Source organism: Suricata suricatta, chromosome 17, assembly GCF_006229205.1.
Source record: "Suricata suricatta isolate VVHF042 chromosome 17, meerkat_22Aug2017_6uvM2_HiC, whole genome shotgun sequence".
NCBI lineage: Eukaryota > Metazoa > Chordata > Mammalia > Carnivora > Herpestidae > Suricata > Suricata suricatta.
In genome coordinates this window covers 9,778,979-9,801,218 of record NC_043716.1, presented here as the reverse complement: position 1 = coordinate 9,801,218, position 22,240 = coordinate 9,778,979, and the positions used below count along the sequence as shown (strand labels likewise).

Here is a 22,240-nt window from a genome sequence, read left to right as displayed (position 1 = left end):
CATCTCTCTTTTCTAGAACACTGTTCGTCTTGCTTCGGGGCGAGGTACAGCTGCAGTCCTGGCCCAAAACTGAACTTTGCTCAACTTGTAGTTCATTTTGCTCTGTTCATCCCACCTTTCCTGCTAAGCATGAGCTGAAAGATGTGAAGTCAGACTTCCCTGTAGAAACCAGACACGTAGCGAGCCCAACTGTAATGTTAATCTGGATTGTAGAAAAAGCCTCTTCAAAGCGATTTTTAATGTCTCCCATGTAAATTATATTTAGTTTTACATTTTAGAAGATGCTGGCTGTACGGATTCAGTTTGAAGAAGTACGGGCAGCAACTGTTTAAATATTAACTGAAGGTTGTTGTTTATTTCAGGGTAGCCCAGATTTATGTGATGATTTTCATTCCTGCTCTTCCTGTAAGTATCGAGGCTGTTCCGTGCCGCGTTCCACGAAGCAGCCCATGACGATCATCATGCCTGTGTCTCCCTCCTTTTGTTTATTTTATCACAGTCCCGTCCCCATGTTAAGGTCGGCACGTATCTCTTGGACCTGTCATCCCGTCCTAACTGCTCCTCAGAGCTAGTACTGCTGTGACATCCAGCGGCTTAAATGTAATACAGACCCCGATGAAGGGAAGAGCTTCTGCCCTTAGTCTGTGGGTGCTTTTGATTGCAAATTAGTTAGAATGTCTGGGGTGCCTATCTAGGATTGAGGAAAGTACCGCCAGCTGTCGCCTTCGGAGCCATTCAGGTGTCAGGGTAGTGAGCGGTTTCTAATTCAGCCAGTTTGAGGTCCGAGAGTCCTCTCTGGAAAATTCCAAGCAGCATCCTAGCGTTTGATCCGCATGGGTCCGGTCCGGGTCTCCAGTGTTGAGGTCGCATCAAGAGGAAATGCCTTCTCGAAAAGCAGAACTGTCAGAAACTGTTGGAATTATGCTTTGATGTTAACGTTTTTCCGTTTTATCTCACAGGCAACATTCCTGTTCCAGCTGCAGACAAGATACTTACAATGTCAGGTGCAGAGTCTTTGGATCTTCTTTACTCCGCGGGCCCTGGAAATGTGTAGTAACTATCCTTAGGGAGTTTTCCATGAAAGTCAGTCACAGTTGGTTTTTTCCTGGAATTTTACCCAGAGCTCCTTGTTGGGGAGACGTGAGGTCTTGTCCACGGATTTTGTCCAGCTCAGGAGGGGTGCCCATCTCAATCTGTCAGATTGCTGCGCCCCCCTCTCGTTCCACTCTGTACCCCTTCCCTCTTCTGTGGGCTGCCTGCTGGCTCTGGGTCTGGCTCGGGCCCGGCTCTGGTGCCTGTGCTTTAGAGGAGGAGGCCCCAGAGTTCGTGTGGCCGCATCCGCAGAGGTGCATGGGGTTTGCGGTGCCCCCAGGAACCAGAGGGACGAGGGACATGGCTGAGAAGGGTGAGGGCAGAGCTGAGGGGCGGGCTCTGCCTCCCTGTGCCCCCTCCCCGAGTCCCTCTTCCATGAGCCGCCTGCTTGCCGTCATGTAACTTTGTCCACAGAAGCCGCTCTACTTTGATGGCGGCCAACTCTTTAAAAAAAAATCTTAAGACTTTCTTTTTTGTTTATTTATCTTGAGAGAGAGAGAGTGGGAGCAGGAGAGGGGCTGAGAGAGAAGGAAAGAGAATCTCAAGGAGGCTCCACACTGTCAGCGCAGAGCCCAGCCTGGGGCTCGATCTTACGACCCCAGGATCATAACCTGAGCCAAAATGGAAAGTTGGACTCTTAACAGACTGAGCCCCGCAGGTGCCCCAAATGTAGACTCTTCGAGAAGACGTTTATCTGAGGACTAGCGTAGAGTAGGCAGTAGACACACAAGAAGTGAGGAACTGCGGCCCCGTAAATAGGGGGGTGAACGTTCACCACACCCCTGCTCGGGGCCAGCCCCTGCTGGGCTCTTCATGTGCGGTGGCATCACGAACCCTCACCCCGGGCCTGCACAGCAGTGAAGTAGTTTGGCCCGAGTGTGTCCCTCGTGTCTTCCTGGGACCCCTTGTGCCACCAACCATTTTGCTGTCTGTGCAGTTACCCCTTTTCTTCTTTCTGCGCTGCTGTGATGGAAATGTGGCCCAGCGGGTCATTCAGAAGCATTTCGAAACTTCTGAAGGTCGGGCCTGCAGCTGCACCAGTGAGGGGGACCGGCTCACGGCTTTGGCCCCGGCCGCTGACGTCCCCATAACCGTGCTGCCGTTGAAAACGCTGGCCTGTGTACCTGAGTGTTCGGTTCACTACCTGTTTAGGAAAACTCACGCTTCCTCCTGCGAGAGTCTTCTTGCTCTCACTTGACCACCACGTTCTCCGTTCACCAGAAGTGTGGAAACGTCCCCATGTCCTCGTGGTCACCAGCCTGGAGTCTGCCCAAACCCTGTGCTGGGATTTCGGGGGCGACTTCCTCACGTAGGCAGGACTGATTGCTTCCTCTGTTCCCGCCCCTCTCCCCTCTCCAGAAAATGAGAGATGGGCTGAAAATGTCCAGCTTCTCGAAACCATGGCTTCGTTGTTTCATCGTTCTGGTGACCGGCTCCCATTCAGGAGCCCACCCAGGGTCTTTAGGACAAAAGGCACCCTTGTCACCCAAGAAATTCCGAAGGATTTAGGAACTCTGTGTCAAGAATCCGGATTGAAGACCAACTGTTAGAACAAAGGATCCGGCTAGTGCTCTGACCACTGAGAATCTATAGGGGATTTAGGAGCTCTGTGCTGGGAGCCAGGGGTGGGGTTGGGGGGTGGGAGCAGAGACCAATATGTCTGTTTTGTATTATCTTGTACCATGTAACTGACCAGCTTTTGAAAATGCTGTTTTCCTGTTTGGGGATTTTAGGGCATCATCATGCCTCAAGTGATCACTGGGATTGCAGTGAACGTCATCAATGTGGGCATGAATGCCCTCCTGCTCAATGCCCTGGACCTTGGGGTGGTGTAAGTCATGGCCCATTCCTTCCGCACATCCAAGCGTCAGCGGCCTCAGGGGCTGGGGTGCGGTGGGGAGAGGTGGCCTGGGGGGGAGGGAAGCCTGGTGGGGTGGGGGCTGGTGCTCTGGAGCACCCGGCGGGGCAGCCAACCCCGGCTGTTGGGGAGGAGAGCGGGGCTTGGCTGGGGGAGAGCGTCGTGGAAGAAGTGATGTCATGTGCCGACCTGCTGGTCGGGGTGGCGTTAGCACGAGAGAGGGTCGCTCTAGCCAGTGAAGGCTGAGGCGCACGGCCTGAGCAATGGCAGGAGCGGGTAGAGGACTGGAGGGACCGCCCACTAGCTCTCACTTGTAAGGAGTCAGGCCGGTTCCATCTCTCTGAGGCTGGGGAGTGTGAGGGTCCCACGTAGGAGGCGGACTCAGTTCGGACATCCCGCCAGCAGGCACCGTGCTGTCCATCCCTGACTTCAGCCATCTGATGTGCTGGCCCAGATCCAGCCCCCTTCACATGGGCCGACGTGGTCATACCAGAGCTAGAGATGTATTATGAATGAAATAAAATGAGATAGCATAGAATAGGAAATAAGGTATGGAGGTATTTTCATGAGACCGTGTGTGTCTACATATTATGTACATAAATTTATATATATATGAATTTCACATATATTCATTCATATAAATATACGAAAGCCATAAAATGATGGATTGTAGAAAGGTGGGATATAAGAACAGTCAGAAAAGGTTTGTAACATCTTCCGCCAGAAAACTGAAAGAGGTCTGACCGTGGGGGCACGTGCGAGTCGGCAGGCAGGTCTGGGAGCTGGTGACATCAGCCCAGACGAACACCCGAGTGGACGTCCGGGTTTGTCGGGCTTTCCTCTGCACGTGCGCCTTACAGACCATCTCATAGAAGGTTCTTGAACAGATGGATGAAGGACAGTTTGGGGATGGTTGGGAAAGAGAAGAACACATATGAATGGATTAATAAGTGATACAGTGTGAGGATTGGTCAGAAGAGTAAAATGAAAAAAAAAGCAGAAAGCAAGCACAGTCCTGGGTTCTCTGTCAGAACAGGCATCATTTAATTTGCGGTGATAAAATGTCCCCTATTGAAGATGCTTTAAGGTCATCTTGTAATAGAAAACAAATCTATTATAATCCTGGGAAAGAAAACAGCTGTGAACCTTGGACCAGTATTTTGAGCACAGTCGTTTTCAATATTTTCTTAGCTAACGACATATAAGAATTTATCCGATGGGTTATTTCGGGTTGTTAGGACAAAGGAGTAGTCCACAGGTTCTAGGCTTTTCTAACAACTATAATTTTTAAACAGCAAAAGCTTGTCAGGGGTAGTGTGCTTATTTGTATCTGGACGGTTTACACGCCGAGGTAATGAGCACCTTCTCTCCTTCAGAGGGTCTGCCTGGGCGAACACCATTTCCCAGTTCCTGCTGCCTCTTCTTCTTCTTCTGTACATGTGGTGGAAAAAACTCCACGCCGCTACCTGGGGAGGTATGAGAATTTGATTTGCGTTATTGTATATGTTATTCAGAAGGATGTAATTCTGTGTTTGGATATTTTTCCCCCAGAGATTTTTTTTTTTAATCTTTTGGGAAATTAAAAAAAAGTATACAAGATATTGATATTACTGAAAATATAAAAGTTACAGGTCACTATGACTATTTTTTTTAATGTCCATAAAGGCAGCTTTTGGTCCTAGAAAATGGTTGCCAGCTGTTGGGTTTAAGAATTGGTATTTAGGGACGCCTGGGTGGCTCAGTTGGTTGAGTGTCCGACTTCAGCTCAGGTCATCTCATAGTTCATGGGTTCGAGCCCCGCATCGAGCTCTGTGCTGATGGCTCAGAGCCGGAACCTGCTTCCAATTCTGTGTGTTCCTCTCTCTCTGCCCCTCCCCTGCTCATGGTCTGTCTGTCTCTGTCTCTTAAAAATAAATAAATGTTAAAAAAAAAAATAAAGAATTGATATTTAATGCATTAAAATTATAGATACAAAATCCAGATTTTTCTTTGCAAATCATCCTTCTCTATTAAAGCAAAGTTTGATTACTGGCTTATCAACTCAAGTGAACAGATTGAATTCTTAAATAATAGTACCACTTACAGGTTAGCCAAATTTCCTTAAATAGTTTAACATGCATCTGTGAATTTAGTGAAATGGGTTTGTTTTATTTCCTAATTTTTACAATTGTGATAAAACTTGCCACTTTAACCATTTTAAGTGCCCTTCAATACACCCACAGTGTTGTGTAGCCAACACCAGGATCTAGTTCTAAAACATTTTTTATCACCCCGAACAGAAACTCTGTGCCAGTTAAGCAGTCACCCCCCATTTTCTCTCCCTCCAGACCCCAATAACCTCCAATCTACTTTCTGTTGATCTTGTACCTTAAAACTTGGCTGGAGTCATCCATTAGCCCCAGAGCCTTTCTGGTAGGTTGTTTGCGTGATTCTGTGTATGAGATCGTACCATGTGGGAATAGAGATAATTTTACTTCTTCTCACCCAGTTTTGATGCCTTTTAATTTCTTTTCTTGATTAATCGCTCTGACTACAATCTCTAGTGCATTGTTGAATAGACGTAGCAAAAACGAACATCTTGTCTTAGCTATTGATATGCACAAGTGGGTGTTTCATAGACAAGCCCTTCATCAAGTTGAGAAAGTTTTCTCGATTTCCTAGTTTGCTGTTTTTGTTCGTAAAAGGGTGTTGAGGTTTTTCTTTCTGTGTTAACTGAGATGATCACTGTTTGGTTTTTTTCCTCCATTGTATTAATGTTTATTGCCTTGATCGGTGTTAATCATCTCTTGCGTTCTTGGGATAAATCCCATTTGGGCACAGTGTACAATCATTTAAATATTTTGTTGGGTGCAGTTTGCCAGTATTTTGTCAAGGATTTTTATGTTTGTATTCGTAAGGGATATTGGTTTGCGGTTTTCTTTTCTTTTGTTGTCTTAATCTGGCTTTGGTATCAGGGTGATGCTGACCTCAGAATGAGGCTGTGGCTTTGGTACCGTTACTTCCTCTTCTGCGTTTTGGAAGAATTTGAGAAGGATTGCTGTCAGTTCTTCATATATTTGCTTTAATTCACTGGTGAAGCCATAGGTCTTGGCCTTTCTTGGGAAACCTTTCTTGGGAAATTTGATTGCCCATTCAGTCTCTTATTAAAGGTTTGTCGATTTTCTATTTATCTTCAGTCATTTTAGGTAATTTGTGTATTTCTAGGAATTTTCCTAGAACTCTCTTACATTTCTTTTTATTAAAGTGAGGTTGATAATAACATCCCCAGTGTTATTTTTTATTTTAATTATTTGAGTCTGTGCTCTTTTTCTCTTGGTCAGTTTAGCTAAAGTTTTGTCAGTTTTGTTGATCTGTGTTTTTGTTTTTTATTTTTATTCTCTGTTATTTTTCTGTTTTCTACTTCATTTATCTTTGCTTTAATCTTCATTATTTATGTTGTTCTAGCTTTGGGTTTATTTTGCTCTTTTTCCATCTCCTCAGTGTATAAAATTAATTTTATCAATTTAAGAGCTTTTTTCCTTCATGTAGGCATTTTCAGCCATAAATGTCCCTTTGAGCACTCCTTCTCTGGATCTCACTTGGTGTATTGTGTGTTTGTTTTCTTTTGTTTCAGAGTGGATCTTTTTTTTTAGTTGAACTTTTGCTGCAGTTTTTTAAATAAAGTTTATTTATTTTGAGAGAGTATGAGGAGGGGCAGAGAAAGAGGGAGAGAGAGAATTCAAAGCAGGCTCTCTATTGTCACTAGAGACGCTAACACCTGACATGGGACTTGAATTCATGAACTGTGAAATCATGACCTGAGCCAAAACCAAGAGTCTGACACTTAACCAATTGAGCCACCCAGGCGCACTTTCAGAGTTTTTTTTTTTTTAATTGTCCCTTGTGTTTTAAGAGTGTGTTTAATTTTCACATGTATGTGATTGTTTTGGATTTCCCTCTGTTGTTGGATTCTGTGCTTATTCTGTTGGGGTTGAGGAAGATATTTCGTATGATTCCAGTCTTCCCAAAGGAATTTAAACTTGTTTTGTGACCTAACACGTGGACTAACCTGAACAATGTCCCACGTGCACTTACGAGTATGGCTGGTGTTGGGTGGAGAGCTCTGTCTGAGTCTGGTGGATAGTGGTGTTTGAAGTGCTCTATTTTCCCAGTGATCTTTTGTCTACATGGTCCATTCATTACTGAAAATGGTGTACTGGAGTCTCCAGCTATTTTGTGGAATTGTCTAATTCTCCAGTTCTGTAAATGTTTGCTTCATATTTTATGGGGCTGTGTTGTTTGGTTCCTGCCTGTTTACCATTGTCCTATCTTCTTGACAAACCGTTTCATCGATATAGAATGTCCTTCAGGGGCACGTGGGTGGCTTAGTCAGTTAAGCATCCAATTTTGACTCAGGTCATGGTCTAGTGGTTCGTGAATTTGAGCCCCACATTGGGCTCTGTGCAATGAGTACAGATCCTGTCTCCCTCCATCTTTGCCCCTCCCCTGCTCACACTGCCTCCTTTTCTCTGTGTTTCAAAAATAAATATTACACACACACACACACACACACACACACAATGTCCTTTTGTCTTTTGTAATAGATTTTGACTTAAAGTTATTTTGTCCGATCTTAGTATAGCTACCCCAGCTCTCTTTGGGTTACTACTGGCATAATATGTATTTTTTATCCTCTTTCTTTCAGCCTATTTGTTGCTTTTTGAATCACTCTGTCACTAAAGTGAGGCTCCTATAGACAGTATATAGTTAGATTGTGTATTTTATTCCATTTGGTCAGTATCTGCCTTTTGATTTGGAGAACTTAATCCGTTTACACTTAAAGTAATTACTGATAAAGGCAGACTTTCTTTGACATTTTATTATTTGCTTTCTGTTTGTCTTAGACCTTCTTGGTGTTTCGTTTTCTTCTTCACTGCCTTCTTTTGTGTATAGTTCATTTTTTTGGTAGGGAACGGTTTTAATTCTATTCTCATTTCCTTTGTGTAAGTAATTTAGATTTTTTTCCTTTATTGTTACCATGGGAATTCTATTTAAGATCTTAAATTTCTGGGGCGCCTATGTGGCTCAGTCGGTTAAGCGTCCGACTTAGGCTCAGGTCATGATCTTACAGTTCGTGAGTTCAAGCCCCGCGTCAGGCTCTGTGCTGACAGCTCGGAGCCTGGAGCCTGTCTTCAGATTCTGTGTCTCCCTCTCTCTCTAACTCTCCCCTGCTCATGCTCTCACTCTCTCAAAAATAAATAAAAACATTTTTAAAAAGTGAAAAAAATTTCGAACAACCCTGTTTGAGTTGATACCACCTTAACTTTAGTAGCATCCTAGCGTGCTGCTCCTTTCCAGCTCTCTCCACCTTTATGTTGTTCTCATCACTGACTACATCTTTATTCATGCGTGCTCAGTAACAGAGGTTCATAATGCTTTTCCATGCATTTGTCCTTTGAATTATGGAGGCGATAAATCATGGAGTTACAAACCAAACATATAGTAATCAGACTGGTCTTAATATTTGCACACATAGTTACCTTTACTGGAGACCTTTATTGGTTCATAAAACTTTGAGTTACTCTCTGGCTTCCTTTCATGTCAACCGGAAGGACTCCCTTTAACATGTCTTTTAGGGCAGGTCTAGTAGTAATAAAATTCCTCAGTTTTTGTTACTCTGGGTATGTTTTAATTTCTCCTTCATTTTATAAGGATATTTTCATCAGATACAGAAATCTTGGTTGACAGTTTTTTCTTTTGGCAATTGATTGAGAGAGCACAGGCCTGCTCTTATGTGAGTAGGGGAGGGGCAGAGAGAGAAACTCAGACAGGCTCCAGTGCAGGCCTTGATCCCACAACCCTGAGATCATGACTTGAGCCAAAACCACGAGTCTGATACTTAACAAAATGAGCCACCAAGGTGCCCCTCTTTTGCAATTTAAATATGTCATTTTATTGCCTTATGGCCTCCATGGTTTCTGATGAGAAACTCACTGTTAATCATTTTGAGGATTTCTTATACGCAATGAATCACTTCTCTCCTGCTGCCTTAAAAAAGTCTTTGTCTTTGGCAATTTGATTATAATGTGTCTTGCTGTGGATCTCATGGAGTTGATCGGACTTGCGTTTGTTGAGCTTCTTGGTTGTGTATATTGATATCTTTCTGGCAGCCTTTAATCTACTTCCTGTCTATGGATTTGCTTATTCTGAAACATTTCACAGAAATTAAACCACATAATATGTGGTCCTTTGTGACTGGTGTATTTCACTTAGCATAATGTTTTCAAGGTTCCTCCATGTTGTAGCTTGTGTCTGTATTTCCATTTCTTCTCAGAGCTGAATCATTCCGTCATACATGGTATCATGGGGATACCGTGTTTTACTCGTCCATTCAACAGTTAACGGGTATTTGGGTTCTGCTTCTTGGCTATTTTCAGTAATGTTACTATCACCGTTCATGTACAAGTTTTCCTGTGGGTGTATCTTTCAGTTCTTTTGGGTAAGTAAGTAGGAGTGGGATTGTGAGGTCATATGGTGATGCTGTTACCCAAACTGGCTGCGTGATTTCACATTCCCACCACATCCTCACTAACACTTCCTTTGTTTTCCTTTTTATTTTTTTATTTCCTTTTTATTCTAGTTATCCTGTTAGGTAGGAAGAGGTATCCTGTGATTTTGACTTTCATTTCCCTGATGGCAAATGATGTTGAGTATCTTTTGTGTTTCTTGACTTGCTCAGCTCTTGCGTTCTCTCTTTCTACGTTTCTTCAGCTCGCTGTCTGTAAGAACACTTTCTGTCCCACCATTTCATCAGATCCTCCTCAATTCTCTTATCAGATCCTCCACCTTTCTCACCGGATTAGATTCGGTAGTCATATGATGTCCTTCCTGGTAACTGCAGCACAAATTTAAATGGCATCTGGGGGCACCTGGCTGGCTCAGTTAGGTAGAGCATGCAACTCTTGATCTCAGGGTTGTGAGTTCAAGCCCCATGTTGGGTGTGGATCCTACTTAAAACCAAACCAAACCAAACAAAAATAAATGGCATCTGATTTGATTCTGTATCTTGAGATTTTGGCCCTCTGGCTACAGCATTCAAGTCACAAATTACTAAATATTTAAAAGTCCTAGAAAAGTATAGAGAATAACATAACACCATGTAGGAAGGAAGAGGGGGGAGAACAGGACAGTCACACACCTCCTTTAAGTGTGTTAAAAGTTCCTGACAGTTGTCCACACCAATTCTGATTCACCCTGTTGGCCAGTACCTAGCCCCATGGTGCTGTTAAGCTACAAGAAATGGCCCCTAGCCTTCTCATCAGTTTATTTCTGTGAAAGATAAGGACATGGATTTTGCTGGGCAGAAGGCGGTCTCTGCAGCAGTTGGGAGCCAGGAAGCGCTCGGAAATGTTACCAACGCTGGCTCTTCTCCTGCGTCCACCCTGGATTCTCGTTTATCTTGTGGGATTTCATGCCTGCTCCTGCTTGACAAAGTTCCCCGAGAAAGTTGCAGATCATTTCACTAATGGATAAAAGCACTTCTGACTTAAGTAAGTTGAAATTGGGGCATGCTGACTTTCAGTCAGATGTGGCAGATCGGAATCCGAGTTTGCTCGCAATCAAAAACTCCATATGCAAGTTTTAAAACTAATCTGTTAATTCTGATAAAAGAAGAGTGAGTTTAGGTCCTTACACTTTAAGTCATTTTTTTAAAAAATTTTTTTAACATTTATTCATTTTTTTGGAGAGGGAGAGGGAGAGACAGAGCGTGAGTAGGGGAGGGACAGAGAAAGAGGGAGACACAGAATACAAAGCAGGCTCCAGGCTCCGAGCTGTCAGCACAGAGCCTGATGCGGGGCTCAAACCCACTGACTGTGAGTTCATGACCTGAGCTGAAGTCGGATGCTTAACCGACTGAGCCACCCAGGTGCCCCTTAAGTCTTTCTTATCAGCTTCCTTTCATTTGTTTCTTTTCACTTTTAAAAGCAGAAATGGGGGCCCCTTTTGGCTCGGTTGAACGCCCAACTCTTGATTTTGGCTCAGGTCATGATCCCAGGGTCATGGGATTCAGCCCCACATTGGGCTCTGCCCTGGGCATGGATTCTGTTTAAGATTCTCTCTCTTCCTTTGCCGATCTCCCCTGCTGTCTCTAAAAAATAAGATAGAATAGAATAGGATAAAATGAAATGAAATGAAATGAAATGAAATAATAAAATAAAATAATAAAATAAAATAAATTAAAATAAAATAAAATAAAAAGAGTGAAATCTTAGAAAACATGCTTGCCTCATCTGCCCAGCATCCGCATCTACACATAGACAATATTCAGTCATTTTCTCTTGTCAGATCACAGTTATTAACCATTTCCAATTCCTCAACTTTTAAAGTCAAAATGAGGAAAACCATTTCACATATCTTGTAACAGCATCGTTGAGGCGTATAATATAGCTGCTGTAAAATCCAGTTTGAGGACACTTCCATCATCCAGAGCAGATTGCTGGTGACTGCAGCCCCTGCCTATCCTCCTCCTGAGCCCCCGCCAGTCACTATCTGCTCTCCGTCTCTCAAGATTCCCCTTTTCTGAACCACTGTAAATATTTCATGTTGTACCTACATATTTGTGACCCTCTGCAAATCTAGGTCATTATACCAGGTTGCTAGATCCTTTAATGCTGGAGGTGGGTAGGATTTGGGTGTGGATTGATTTATCTGTTGTGAAATTATTAACTATTTAGCATTCTTTAAATATTAATCGACATTTCTCTAAATATGTTCTCAGTACTTATATAACTAAGACCCCAAAATTCAAGAACTAACAATTTAGGGGCACCTAGGTGGCTCAGTGAGTGAAGTGTCCGACTTCGACTCAGGTCATGATCTCACGGTTCCTGGGTTCAAGCCCCACATCGGGTCCTGTGCTGACAGTGTGGAGTCTGCTTGGGATTCTCTGTCCTTCCCCCCCCCCCCCCGCCCCCAGCCCACACTGCTGCTCTTCTCTTTCAAAGATAAAACATTTTTAAGGACATCCAGATAGGCCAGCAGGCACATGAAACGATGCTCAGTGTCACTCATCATCAGGAAATACAAATCAAAACCACACTGAGATATCACCTCACACCAGTCAGAGTGGCTAAAATGAGCAAATCAGGAGACTGTAGATGCTAGTGAGGATGTGGAGAGCCAGGCACCCTCCTGCACTGTTGGTGGGAATGTAAACTGGTGCAGCCGCTCTGGAAAACGGTGTGGAGGTTCCTCAAAAAACTATCAGAACTCCCCTATGACCCAGCAATAGCCCTGCTAGGGATTTACCCAAGAGAGACAGAACTGCTGATGCATAGGAGCACATGTACCCCAATGTTCATAGCAGCAATGTCCACAATGGCCAAAACATGGAAAGAGCCTAAATGTCCGTCACCTGAGGAGTAGATCAAGAAGATGTGGTATATATACACAATGGAGTACTACATGGCAATGAGAGGGAATGACATATGGCCATTTGTGGCAAAGTGGATGGACCTCGAGGGTGTCATGCTAAGCGAAATAAGTCAGGCAGAGAAGGACAGATACCATATGTTTGCACTCATAAGTCTAACAGGAGAAACTTAACGGAGGACATGGGGAATGGGAAGGGGGGGAAATAGGGAGAGGGAGGGAGGCAAATCATGAGAGACTCTTGAATACTGAAAACAAACAGGGCTGAAGAGGGAGGGAGAAGGGGAAGGGGGTGATGGGCATGGAGGAGGGCACTTGTGGGAATGAGCACTGCGTGTTTTATGGAAACCAACTTGACAATAAACTACTAAAAAAACATTTTTAAAGAATTAACAATTTAGATTTCCCAAGCATTTAAACATTGTAAATTTATCACTTTTACACGTTTAATTAAAATCTTCTGTCTAATATATCCATCCCATAAATGCTTTAAGGCACCTTAAAAACAGTTTCAAGGTTATATGCAAATGTTTAATGATTATAAAACTAATACAGTTTTTTTCATACTAAACTCATTTACAAAAGAGTTAATTTAAAAATACAAATTTGGTTTCTTCATTCTCTTTTTTCATTCTTTTCCTCTTATTCTTCCTCAAGGAGTAATTGTAGCCCTCTGGCCTAGCGGGCAGGATAACCTTCTCCAGTGGGCTGGGGCTAAGGTTAAGTTGTTTGAGGGGCTGACTTGAACGGCTTTCCAGGTGGTCTCCGGAGTCTGGTGCCCAGTGTGCCCTCCCCCCTCTGTGGGCAGATTTTTTCCGTTACATCAGGTCTTTCCAAAGGACTGCTTGTGCCCATTCAGATGCCCTTTTTTCAACCCTCTTTCCCTCCTGCCCCGCAAATATTGTCCTAATTGTTTTCTCTTCGGAATCCAGCCTGATATTTACTTAGCCTTAAAGACCTCGTTCTGCGTGTGTGGTCCCCACAGTCCAGCCTGAAGCGTCTCTTGCAACTGCTTGCTCTCTGTGGGGCCCGTGTGGGTCTGGTTTCATACGGTCCAGGGCCGTTGGTCTGTCTGGCCCCCCGACACTGACCTCGCTCTTCCTTACTGATTGCCGGGAAGCAGCACCCGGCAGCTTGTACCCACGATGTATGACAGCCCAGTCTGTCCCACACACTTCACTAGCACTTTCTATGCTCCCCTGACGTCCTCCTGCTTTAGGTGTGTCTTTCCTAAATAGCACATGGCATCATTCGTCTGAAGAATCTCCGCAGTTTCTAGTCAGTGCCTTCATCCGTTTGCATTCATTGTCATTAAAACGTATTAGGACCTATGTATTGGGAATTAACTCACTCTGTGTTTTCTTTAATTTCGTGGTTTTACCTTGCTTCTTTATTCCCCCTTATTTCTTCACTTGTCATCCGGTTTCTTTCTTTCTTTACTACACTCTTACTGTAACTCTTGGTTTGGGGGGGTGGGGACACGTTGTTCATCATGGTGTCTCCAGATCCAGATTGCCTCCGTGAGGTCCTACCCTGAAGTGGGGGCTGCGGGGAAATTCCCTAACTTCCGTGTCTCCATGCCCCCATTTGTGAAATGATGATAATTGAAAATAGGGCAGGGGCGCCTGGGTGGCTCAGTCGGTTAAACGTCTGGCTTCGGCTCAGGTCATGATCTTGCTGTTCATAGGTTCGAGCCCCGCGTCGGGCTCTGTGCTGACTGCTAGCTCAGAGCCTGGAGCCTGCTTCCGATTCTGTGTCTCCCCTCTCTCTGACCCTCCCCTGCTCATGCTGTCTCTCTCTCTCTCTCTCAAAAATAAAATAAAATATATATTTTAAAAAATAGGGCCTATGGGGGCCCCTGGGTGGCTCAGTTGGTTGGGCGTCTGGCTTCGACTCAGGCTGTGACAACACAGTTTGTGAGTTTGCGCCCCGCATTGGACTCTGCGCCGACCTACGGAGCCTGCTTGGGATTCTGTCTCTCCCTTTCTTTTCTGCCACTCCCTTGCACGTGTTCGCTCTCTCAAAATAGATAAATAACCTTTGTAGAAATAATAGGGCCTACGTCCTTCAATCGTTGGATTAACTGGGTTATCCCTGTGAAGTGCTTAGAACAAAGACTGTGACCAAGTGCATTCAACAAATGTTAGTGGCCAGTTTTTTAGTATCCTGAACTGTTAATTGTTTTCCAGTCCCAAGCACTTTCTCATGTTTTCCCTTCAACTTTTTGTTTGTTTGTTTATTTTTGAAAGAGAGACAGAGCTGAGCAGGGGAGGGGCAGAGAGAGAGGGAGACACAGACTCTGAAGCAGGCTTCAGGCTCTGAGCTGTCAGCACAGAGCCTGACATGGGGTTTGAACTCACAAACAGTGAGATCATGACCTGAGCTGAAGTCAGCAGTTTAACCGACTGAGCCACCCAGGCGCCCCTTCTTCAACTTCTTATTTTCAAAATGTTCAAGCCCACTGAAAAATAGAATGGTTGAACATTCAGCTCTACTTTCTCTTAATTTCATGATTGTTAACATTTTGCCATATTTGTTTTTGTTTTTCCCTTTACACGTCTGTGTGTGTGTGTGTGTGTGTGTGTGTGTGTGTGTGTGTGTTTTGCTATGTGGTGAATTGCAGACCTCATGACCTTCACCACTAATTAGTTCAGCATGTGTCTCTCCTGAATGACATTCTCCCACGTAACCAACATATGGTCATTGACAGGAACAAAAAAGAAAATGTTGTTGAATATGATATTCAGTCATATCCTAAGATAGGCCTTTTGTGTTCAAATTCCCATACATTTTTGTGATCCAGGGTTCAGTCAGGGTGCGTGCATCACCCTCGGTTGTTGTTTTGTTAGCCCCCTTTTTATCTAAAACAATCTTCCCGGAGCACCTGGGCGCATCAGTCCATCAAACATCCACCTTCGGCTCAGGTTATGATCTCGTGGTTCATGGGTTCGAGCCCCGCGTCAGGCTCTGAGCTGACAGTTAGCTCGGAGCCTGGAGCCTGCGTCAGATTCCATGTCTCCCCCTCTCTGCCCCTCCCCTGCTCCCCTGTGAAAATCGAATTCCAAGTCGGTGGTACCTTTGCATGGCTGTTGTTAAAGTGTTTTCTCTTGTAGTTTTAAAGATGTTCTTTCCCTTTTAGTACCGTAACGTGGCCACATGAGGATTTAAAGAAAATTCTCTTGTGGACATTCAGTAAGCTTTCTTAATTGGAGGCCCTCAGGTAAACTCTGGACAGGTTTTAGCCTTTGCCTGTTTCTTCTCCTTCCTGACTGTTCGGTCCTCTGCACTCAGTTGCCTTCCAGATGGCTTTATCTCTCTTCCGCCTGTTCTCTCTCCACAGCTCTGCCCTGCGTCTTGAGACATCTTGTCTTTCCTGTCTCTGTTTGCTAATTATCTCTTAAGCCGTGACTTGTCTAGTTTCTGATTCGTTTTTTTGTTTTCGATTTGCAACACTCACACCTTTCATTTCTAAGATGTTACTTAGTTCTTTTCCTGTCTATCCTTATTTCAAAACCTCCTGCCCTAAATGTTTAATGCTTACTTAAAAAAATTTTTTTGGATTCCCCTATTATTTCTACTTTATCTGGTATGAAATCTTCCATGTGTTGGTTTTGTGGAGTTTCTTTCCTGGCATTAGGTTTCTTCATTAGCTTTCTCACCTGTTTATGTTCTGGGTCATGGAACATACCTGTATCCATATTTTGTTGATTCGAAGACTCGTATTTTATTTTGCATTTTAATATCTCTGAAATTGGAATTCCTCTTTCGGTTGATGTACTAAAATACCGTGTCATAACTTAATTGGCCGATTCTTTGTGGCACAGAATGGTAACAGACGTGTCGAGAACCACACTGCATTTCACCAAGCAGCGTCTGACCGGTGCCGGCTGCCTCTCAGACTGTGGTTTCGACTGGGTGCTTTAGGAGCTTATTTCCCAAGGGGTTGGCTTTTTGTGAATCACATATTTGCCCTGTCCATTTTTTTAAAATGTCTATTTATTTTGAGAGAGAGATGGAGAGTGAGCAGGGGAGGGGCAGAGAGAGAGGGAGAGAGAATCCCACGCAGGCTCCACACTGTCAGCACAGAGCCTGACGCGGGGCTCGAACTCACAAACTGTGAGATCATGACCTGAGCCAAAACTAAGAGTCTAGTCAGACACTTAACCAACTGAGCCACCCAGGCACCCCGTGCCCTGTCCACGTTTTTAAAAGTTCTGTGTCTGATCAGATCAAATGAAATCTACCTGTGGTAGTGCCACGCTCTCCTCACCCTGACTGCATCCGTTTCCCACCCTCCATGGCTCATGGCCACCCTTTCTGCTCAAGGCTCATTCGTACCCATAGGTCCAGGCTGGCAGGTGGATTTTCTGGTCTCCTGATGGAGGACAAGGTGGGGGGGGAGGGGGCAGTGCTTTCCTGCTCACTTATGCCTTGACCTCTGACCCTTCTCACCAGCCTCTGCCACCTCATAATGCATGTGGATCATTCTCTACTGGTTCTTGATGTTGTTTTCACCTCCAAATCTGGGGGTAGAGGGTGGGGTCCCAACCCCTCTCTTCTCCTGCTAGGACCCAGTAAGGTGAATGGCAAGATGACTATTGGGGGCTTTCTTTGTTCTTACATTAGAGAAATTCCTCCGTGTTTTTCAGTCTCCTCTTCCCCCCTCCCCTCTCTCTCTCATCCTGGAGTTTCTCAAACTTGACATCATGACACAGTGGTGTTCTCATTTCTTATAGGACCGCTCTCCCATTTTGGAGTGGTTCTGCCCCCCCCCCCATTTCACAGTTCCCATTGTCCTCCCTCAAGACACCTTCTCTGTGTCTAATATATGTCTTCTGATGTGTATCTTTGAAAAATGCAGGGCACCTGGGTAGCTCGGTCGGTTAAGTGCCAACATCAGCTCGCAGTCCATGGGTTTGAGCCCCGTATCAGGCTCTGTGCTGACCCCACAGAGCCTGGAGCCTACTTCCGACTCTGTGTCTCCCTCGCTCTCTGCCCCTCCCCCACTTGCACTCTGTGTGTCTCTCAAAAATAAACATTAAAAATAATTTTTAAAAAATGCAAAGCGGTTTATAGTTTTTGGCTTTATATATGTTTATATTCACTTAAGAGTACAAGAGTCCAGATTTCCTTTTTTTTTTTTTTTATAAATGTTTGTCACTTGGCACAGAGGTAGGCAAACAGCCCCACAAACTCAATCCAGCCGCAGCTTGCTTTTGTGTAAGTACCGCGTGCTAACCGATTGCGCCACTGGAGCTCCTCACAGCTTGCTTTTGTAAATGAAGTTTCCACACAGCCATACCTAATCATTACACGTTGCCTGTGGCCATTCTTGTGCTGCCGCAGCCAACTTGAATAGTAGCCTCAGAGACCATGTGGTCTGCCAAGTTGAAAATACAATTTGGCCCTTTATGGAAAAAGCTTATTGACCTCTCCGACTTAGCATAGACGGTTGTTTTGTTCTAAATTGTAGTGAAATATACATAACGTAAAACTTACCACCGTAACCATTTTTCCAATGTTTAGGGAAGTAGTATTAAACACATTCACAACGCTGAGAAACCATCCCCTGCTTCATCTCCAGCACTTTTTCCTCCTGCAGAACTGGAACTCTGTCCTCAGTAAAGAGTAAGAACTCCCCTTTTCTCCTTCCTTCCTTTCCCTGGCAACCGCTGCTCTGTCATTGGCTTTCGTCTCTGAGTTTGACTTCTTGAGACGCCTCCTCTAAGCGACGTCACCCAGTGTTTGTCTTTCTGGGTCTTCCCATAACGTCTTTGGGCTTCATCCATGTTGTAGCGTGTGTCAGAATCCCCTTCCTTTTTAAGATGAATAATACGCCCTTGCGTGTATAGACACATTCCGCTTGTCCATTCGTCCTTACTGGACGTGTGGACCACTTCCACCCACTATCATGAATAGTGCTGCTCTGCACACGGGTGTGCAGGTCCCTCTTGGAGAACGTGCTTTTGCTTCTTTTTCTGTATACTCAGAAGTGACATTGACCATATGCTACTTTATAAGTTTTGGAGGACCCACCGTACTTCATTTCCACAGCAGCCGTCCCGTTTTACATGCCCGCCAGCAGTGCACATGGGCTGCGATTGATCTACATTCTCACCAGCATGTTGTTTTCCATTTCCTTTTTTTTTTTTTAATGTTTCCCTATTTATCTTGAGAGAGAATACCTGCACACCACGTGTGCAGGTGGGGAAGGAGCAGAGAGAGAGGGAGAGAGAATCCTAAGCAGGCTCTGCACTGACAAAAAAAAACCCCACATGGGGCTTGATCTCACGGACCATGAGATCATGACCTGAGCCGACATCAAGAGTCATGTAGACATTCAACCGACAGAGCCACCCAGACACCCGGGTTGTTTCATTGTGGTCCTTTGTATATTCTGGTTATTGCAATATTCAGATATCCTTATCAGATAGATACATGATTTGGAAAAACTTTCTCCCGTTCTGGGGGTTGCCAGACTCTACCGTTGATTGCGTTCTTTGATGCACAGAGGTTTAAAATTTTGATGTAGCTGAAAAGACCTATTTTTACATTAGTTACCTGTGAGCAGTATAATTTCAGATCTAACCATATTGCCTTAGATACTTGTTCTGCTTTTAACTGTATTACACTTCGATCGTAACTTATTTCTCTAGTTTCCTAGTGATGATCTCCGTGATGCCCCTACCATCCCACAACCAAAGCCTGCCTCCGTGAATATCCCTCTGTGTTCTAGGGACCTCTATCGAAGGGTCTCTGCCATTGGTCCCCAGCAGTGGAATGTGTAGGTGGTGGGGCAGACGCGTGCCTCAGTCTCCCTAATTGTAGCCAGCTCTATCCCCACGATCTCAAACCCCGGTCTTGTTTGGCATCTTTAAAATGTATTATTTTTCTGGAGAACTCTGGTTCCTCCCGGTCTCTGGCCCTTTGGAGGAGGCAGGCGTGTGGCGGTGGAATTGTTGGCGCCCGAGGCTGCGGAAGTAAAAGCTGTTTTCCCTCTCCCCTGTTCTCTAGGGTGGGCGTGGGACTGTCTCCAGGAGTGGGGCCCCTACATCAAGCTGGCTGTCCCCAGTATGTTCATGGTGTGCATCGAGTGGTGGACCTTTGAGATCGGAACCTTCCTTGCAGGTTGGTCGACAGTTCGGCGAAGTCTCACGACAGCCGGGCGAGTCTTGTCTCCAGAGCTTTCCAAGAGGCTTAAGTCTCACTTCTCTCCCTGTCCATTCCGTCGAGCTCCCGGGGAAGTTTTCTGCATAGGATTATATCCTGGCCTGACCACAGGCATCTTCAGGTTCAGTGGGGCTTTCGCTCTGCCTCGCTGCCCTTCACTTTATAGACTCAGTGAAGGAGGTCATGGTCAAGAGGTGTGCCAAGGTCACGGAGAGGGAGAACTGAAACCCAGATCTAGGTCTCGTGACTTTCTCAGACCTTCTGCTTCAGCTGACGTTTGCTGGGCGTCGTGCAAGATTTTAGGTCACATGTGCAGAGTGACTGATTTGGCGCTGCTTTAGATGTGATCTTTGATAATTTTGGTCCTAGGGATTCACTATAGTCATCTTCCGGCCAGGAGGGTAATAGAGAAGGTAGTAGAGACAGAGGATGAAAATGAGTGACGTTAAAGTCTCCGGGGACACTCAGTAGTCCCACCACATCGAACAGAGTTCCTCAGCCTTCCAGCCCTCCCGCCACATTGTGACCCTGTGTCTGCCGAAGAATGACCTGCAGCTCTAGGAGCTTTGTTTTCTCCTTTCAGCCTGATGTTTTGCTTGTGGTGGACAGGGACTTGGAGAAGGAACCTTACCATGTCTTAGCTGCCCTGGTTCTTGGAAGGTTCCTGGGAGTGGACCCCTGGGGTCGTCCCCAGCACGAGATAATGAATTCTGCCTTTGTCTTTTGCTTCTGGGAGCAATCCTTCTTTTAAGTTAAGACACGTTTTAGTTTCATAAGGAAAATGTTTGCTTCGATCTAGTTTCTGAGATGTGTTTTGTGTGTGTCTGTCCAACATTCTAGGACTGGTTAGTGTGACAGAGCTTGGCGCCCAGGCCATCATTTACGAACTGGTGTCCATAGCCTACATGGTAAGAACCTTTGGGGTGAGCCCCACCACCTTCTCTGCACAAACTCTGTGAGGCTGTGGCATTGCTTCCTTCAACCCCGCCCCCCCCACCCCATGCCATACACTGTGAGGAGAGGAGAGAGCACAGCATATGGGAGGGAGCATGGATTTTGGAGCCAGATGCTGGGTTTGAGTCTTGCCATGCTGCTCCCCAGCTGTGTGACCAGGGGCTTGTTACTTAACCTTTCTGAGCTTCCATTTTCTCATGTACAAAATGGGGAAAAAATACCTACGCCAAGTGAAGACAGAATATGATAATGTGTTAAAGCACTTAGCGCAATGCCTGGCATGTTTATTCAACAAATATTGGGTTGGTGGCGCTAGGATATGATTATGAGCGAGATGGAGATACTCCCCACCCTCTTGTGGCCTGTGATCTGGCGGGGACACAACACAAACAAGGAAGTAGGTAAATGAGAGCATTACAAATAGGTGACACATACCATCAAAGAAGCAAAACATGTCTGAGAGCATAAATACAGAGTTGGCTACCTTTTTAGGCAGGGTCGTTAGAAACAGTCCTGAGTTGCTGGTTAAGCTGAGTCTTGAGAGGGGACAGGAGCCGGCCCAGGGCGCCCGCGGTGAGAGCTGACGACAGAGCCTGAGCAGAGCTCCGGGATGGAACAGAGCGCCTGGCGTGTTCGGGGCCCAGACAGGAACCTGGCTGATGGGGCTGGTGAGGAAAGAAGGGTGTGATGGGTAGAAGCTAGCTTAGGGGAGGACAGGTGTCTGGGGGAGGGGGTGGTCTGGAAGGAGGCTGTTAGAACCATCTAGGTGAGCACGTAGGAGGCCGCTGGTAGATTAGGAGGGAAGTGGGTGAATTCGTTGTGTGAGAGGGCGGAGTTGACAGGACGTGACCAGGGTTTGGATGTGAGACGCACGGCCATGAATAGGAAGAATTACAAACGGCCCAGAGTTCCTAGCTTGAATAACCCCCTGAGGACGATGCCTTACCTCTTGACTTGAATGTTTCAAATCTGTATAAATATTCCCTTTGTTTTATTTGATTACTATGTTTAATTTTTCTTTTGAAATGTTTATTTTGAGAGAGAGAGGAAGAGGATGAGCTGGGAGGGGCAGAGAGAGAGAGAGAGAGAAGGAAGAGTGTCCAGGAGCAAGCCCCAAGATGTAGAAATCGGGGCGGGGGGCGGGGGCACGCAGCTCAGCCAAGAGGGCAGACGAGGCAGTGCGGAATGAAGAAAGTCAGGACAACACATTGTGGAGGAAACCAGCTGTGAAGAATGATTCACAGACGGAATGACGGTTGTATGAAGCCACTAGGAGGTAGCAAAAGGTGAGGTTGGAAAGTGTCCCGTGGGTTTTGTGTCATTAGAGACCTTAGATGGGGACCAGGAGCCACATTCCAGCACACTGACTTTCAGGGCTGGTGAAGGAGCAGAGGCTGACGGAGTTCTGTCTGGAGGTTTGGAGTTGATGGTGGGAAGCCATACTATCGAGGGAGGGTTTCGGTTTGGCTTCTATTTTGAAATGGGGCCACTAGAGCTTATGTGGTATGTGGTCGACAGTACCTGTCTCCTAAACCTGTCATCTCCAGCTCTTCTGTGTGTCTGTCTGCTCTGTCATCGGCTTCCTTTTGTGTTCTTTTTCTTTTTAGTTGTGGTAAAAACCACAGAACATGAAATTTACCATCTTGACCAATTTTAACTATGCAGCATAGTAGCGTTAACATTGTTGTGCAGCGGCACCTGGGTGACTCTGTTGGTTAGCGCCGCCTTGGGCTCAGGCCATGATCTCATGGTTCG

General features: G+C 45.4%; 1 protein-coding gene across 1 annotated transcript in view; it reads left to right on the top strand.

Moving 5' to 3' along the window:
* Positions 1–22,240, top strand: part of LOC115282797 (multidrug and toxin extrusion protein 2-like) — a 53,617-nt gene that overhangs the window by 10,101 nt on the left and 21,276 nt on the right. Inside the window, exons 4-9 of the mRNA XM_029928973.1 lie at positions 363–405; positions 960–1,004; positions 2,826–2,923; positions 4,327–4,424; positions 19,376–19,489; positions 20,372–20,439. Of these exons, the coding sequence (XP_029784833.1) occupies positions 363–405; positions 960–1,004; positions 2,826–2,923; positions 4,327–4,424; positions 19,376–19,489; positions 20,372–20,439 (466 nt within the window). The remainder of the gene's footprint in view (positions 1–362; positions 406–959; positions 1,005–2,825; positions 2,924–4,326; positions 4,425–19,375; positions 19,490–20,371; positions 20,440–22,240) is intronic.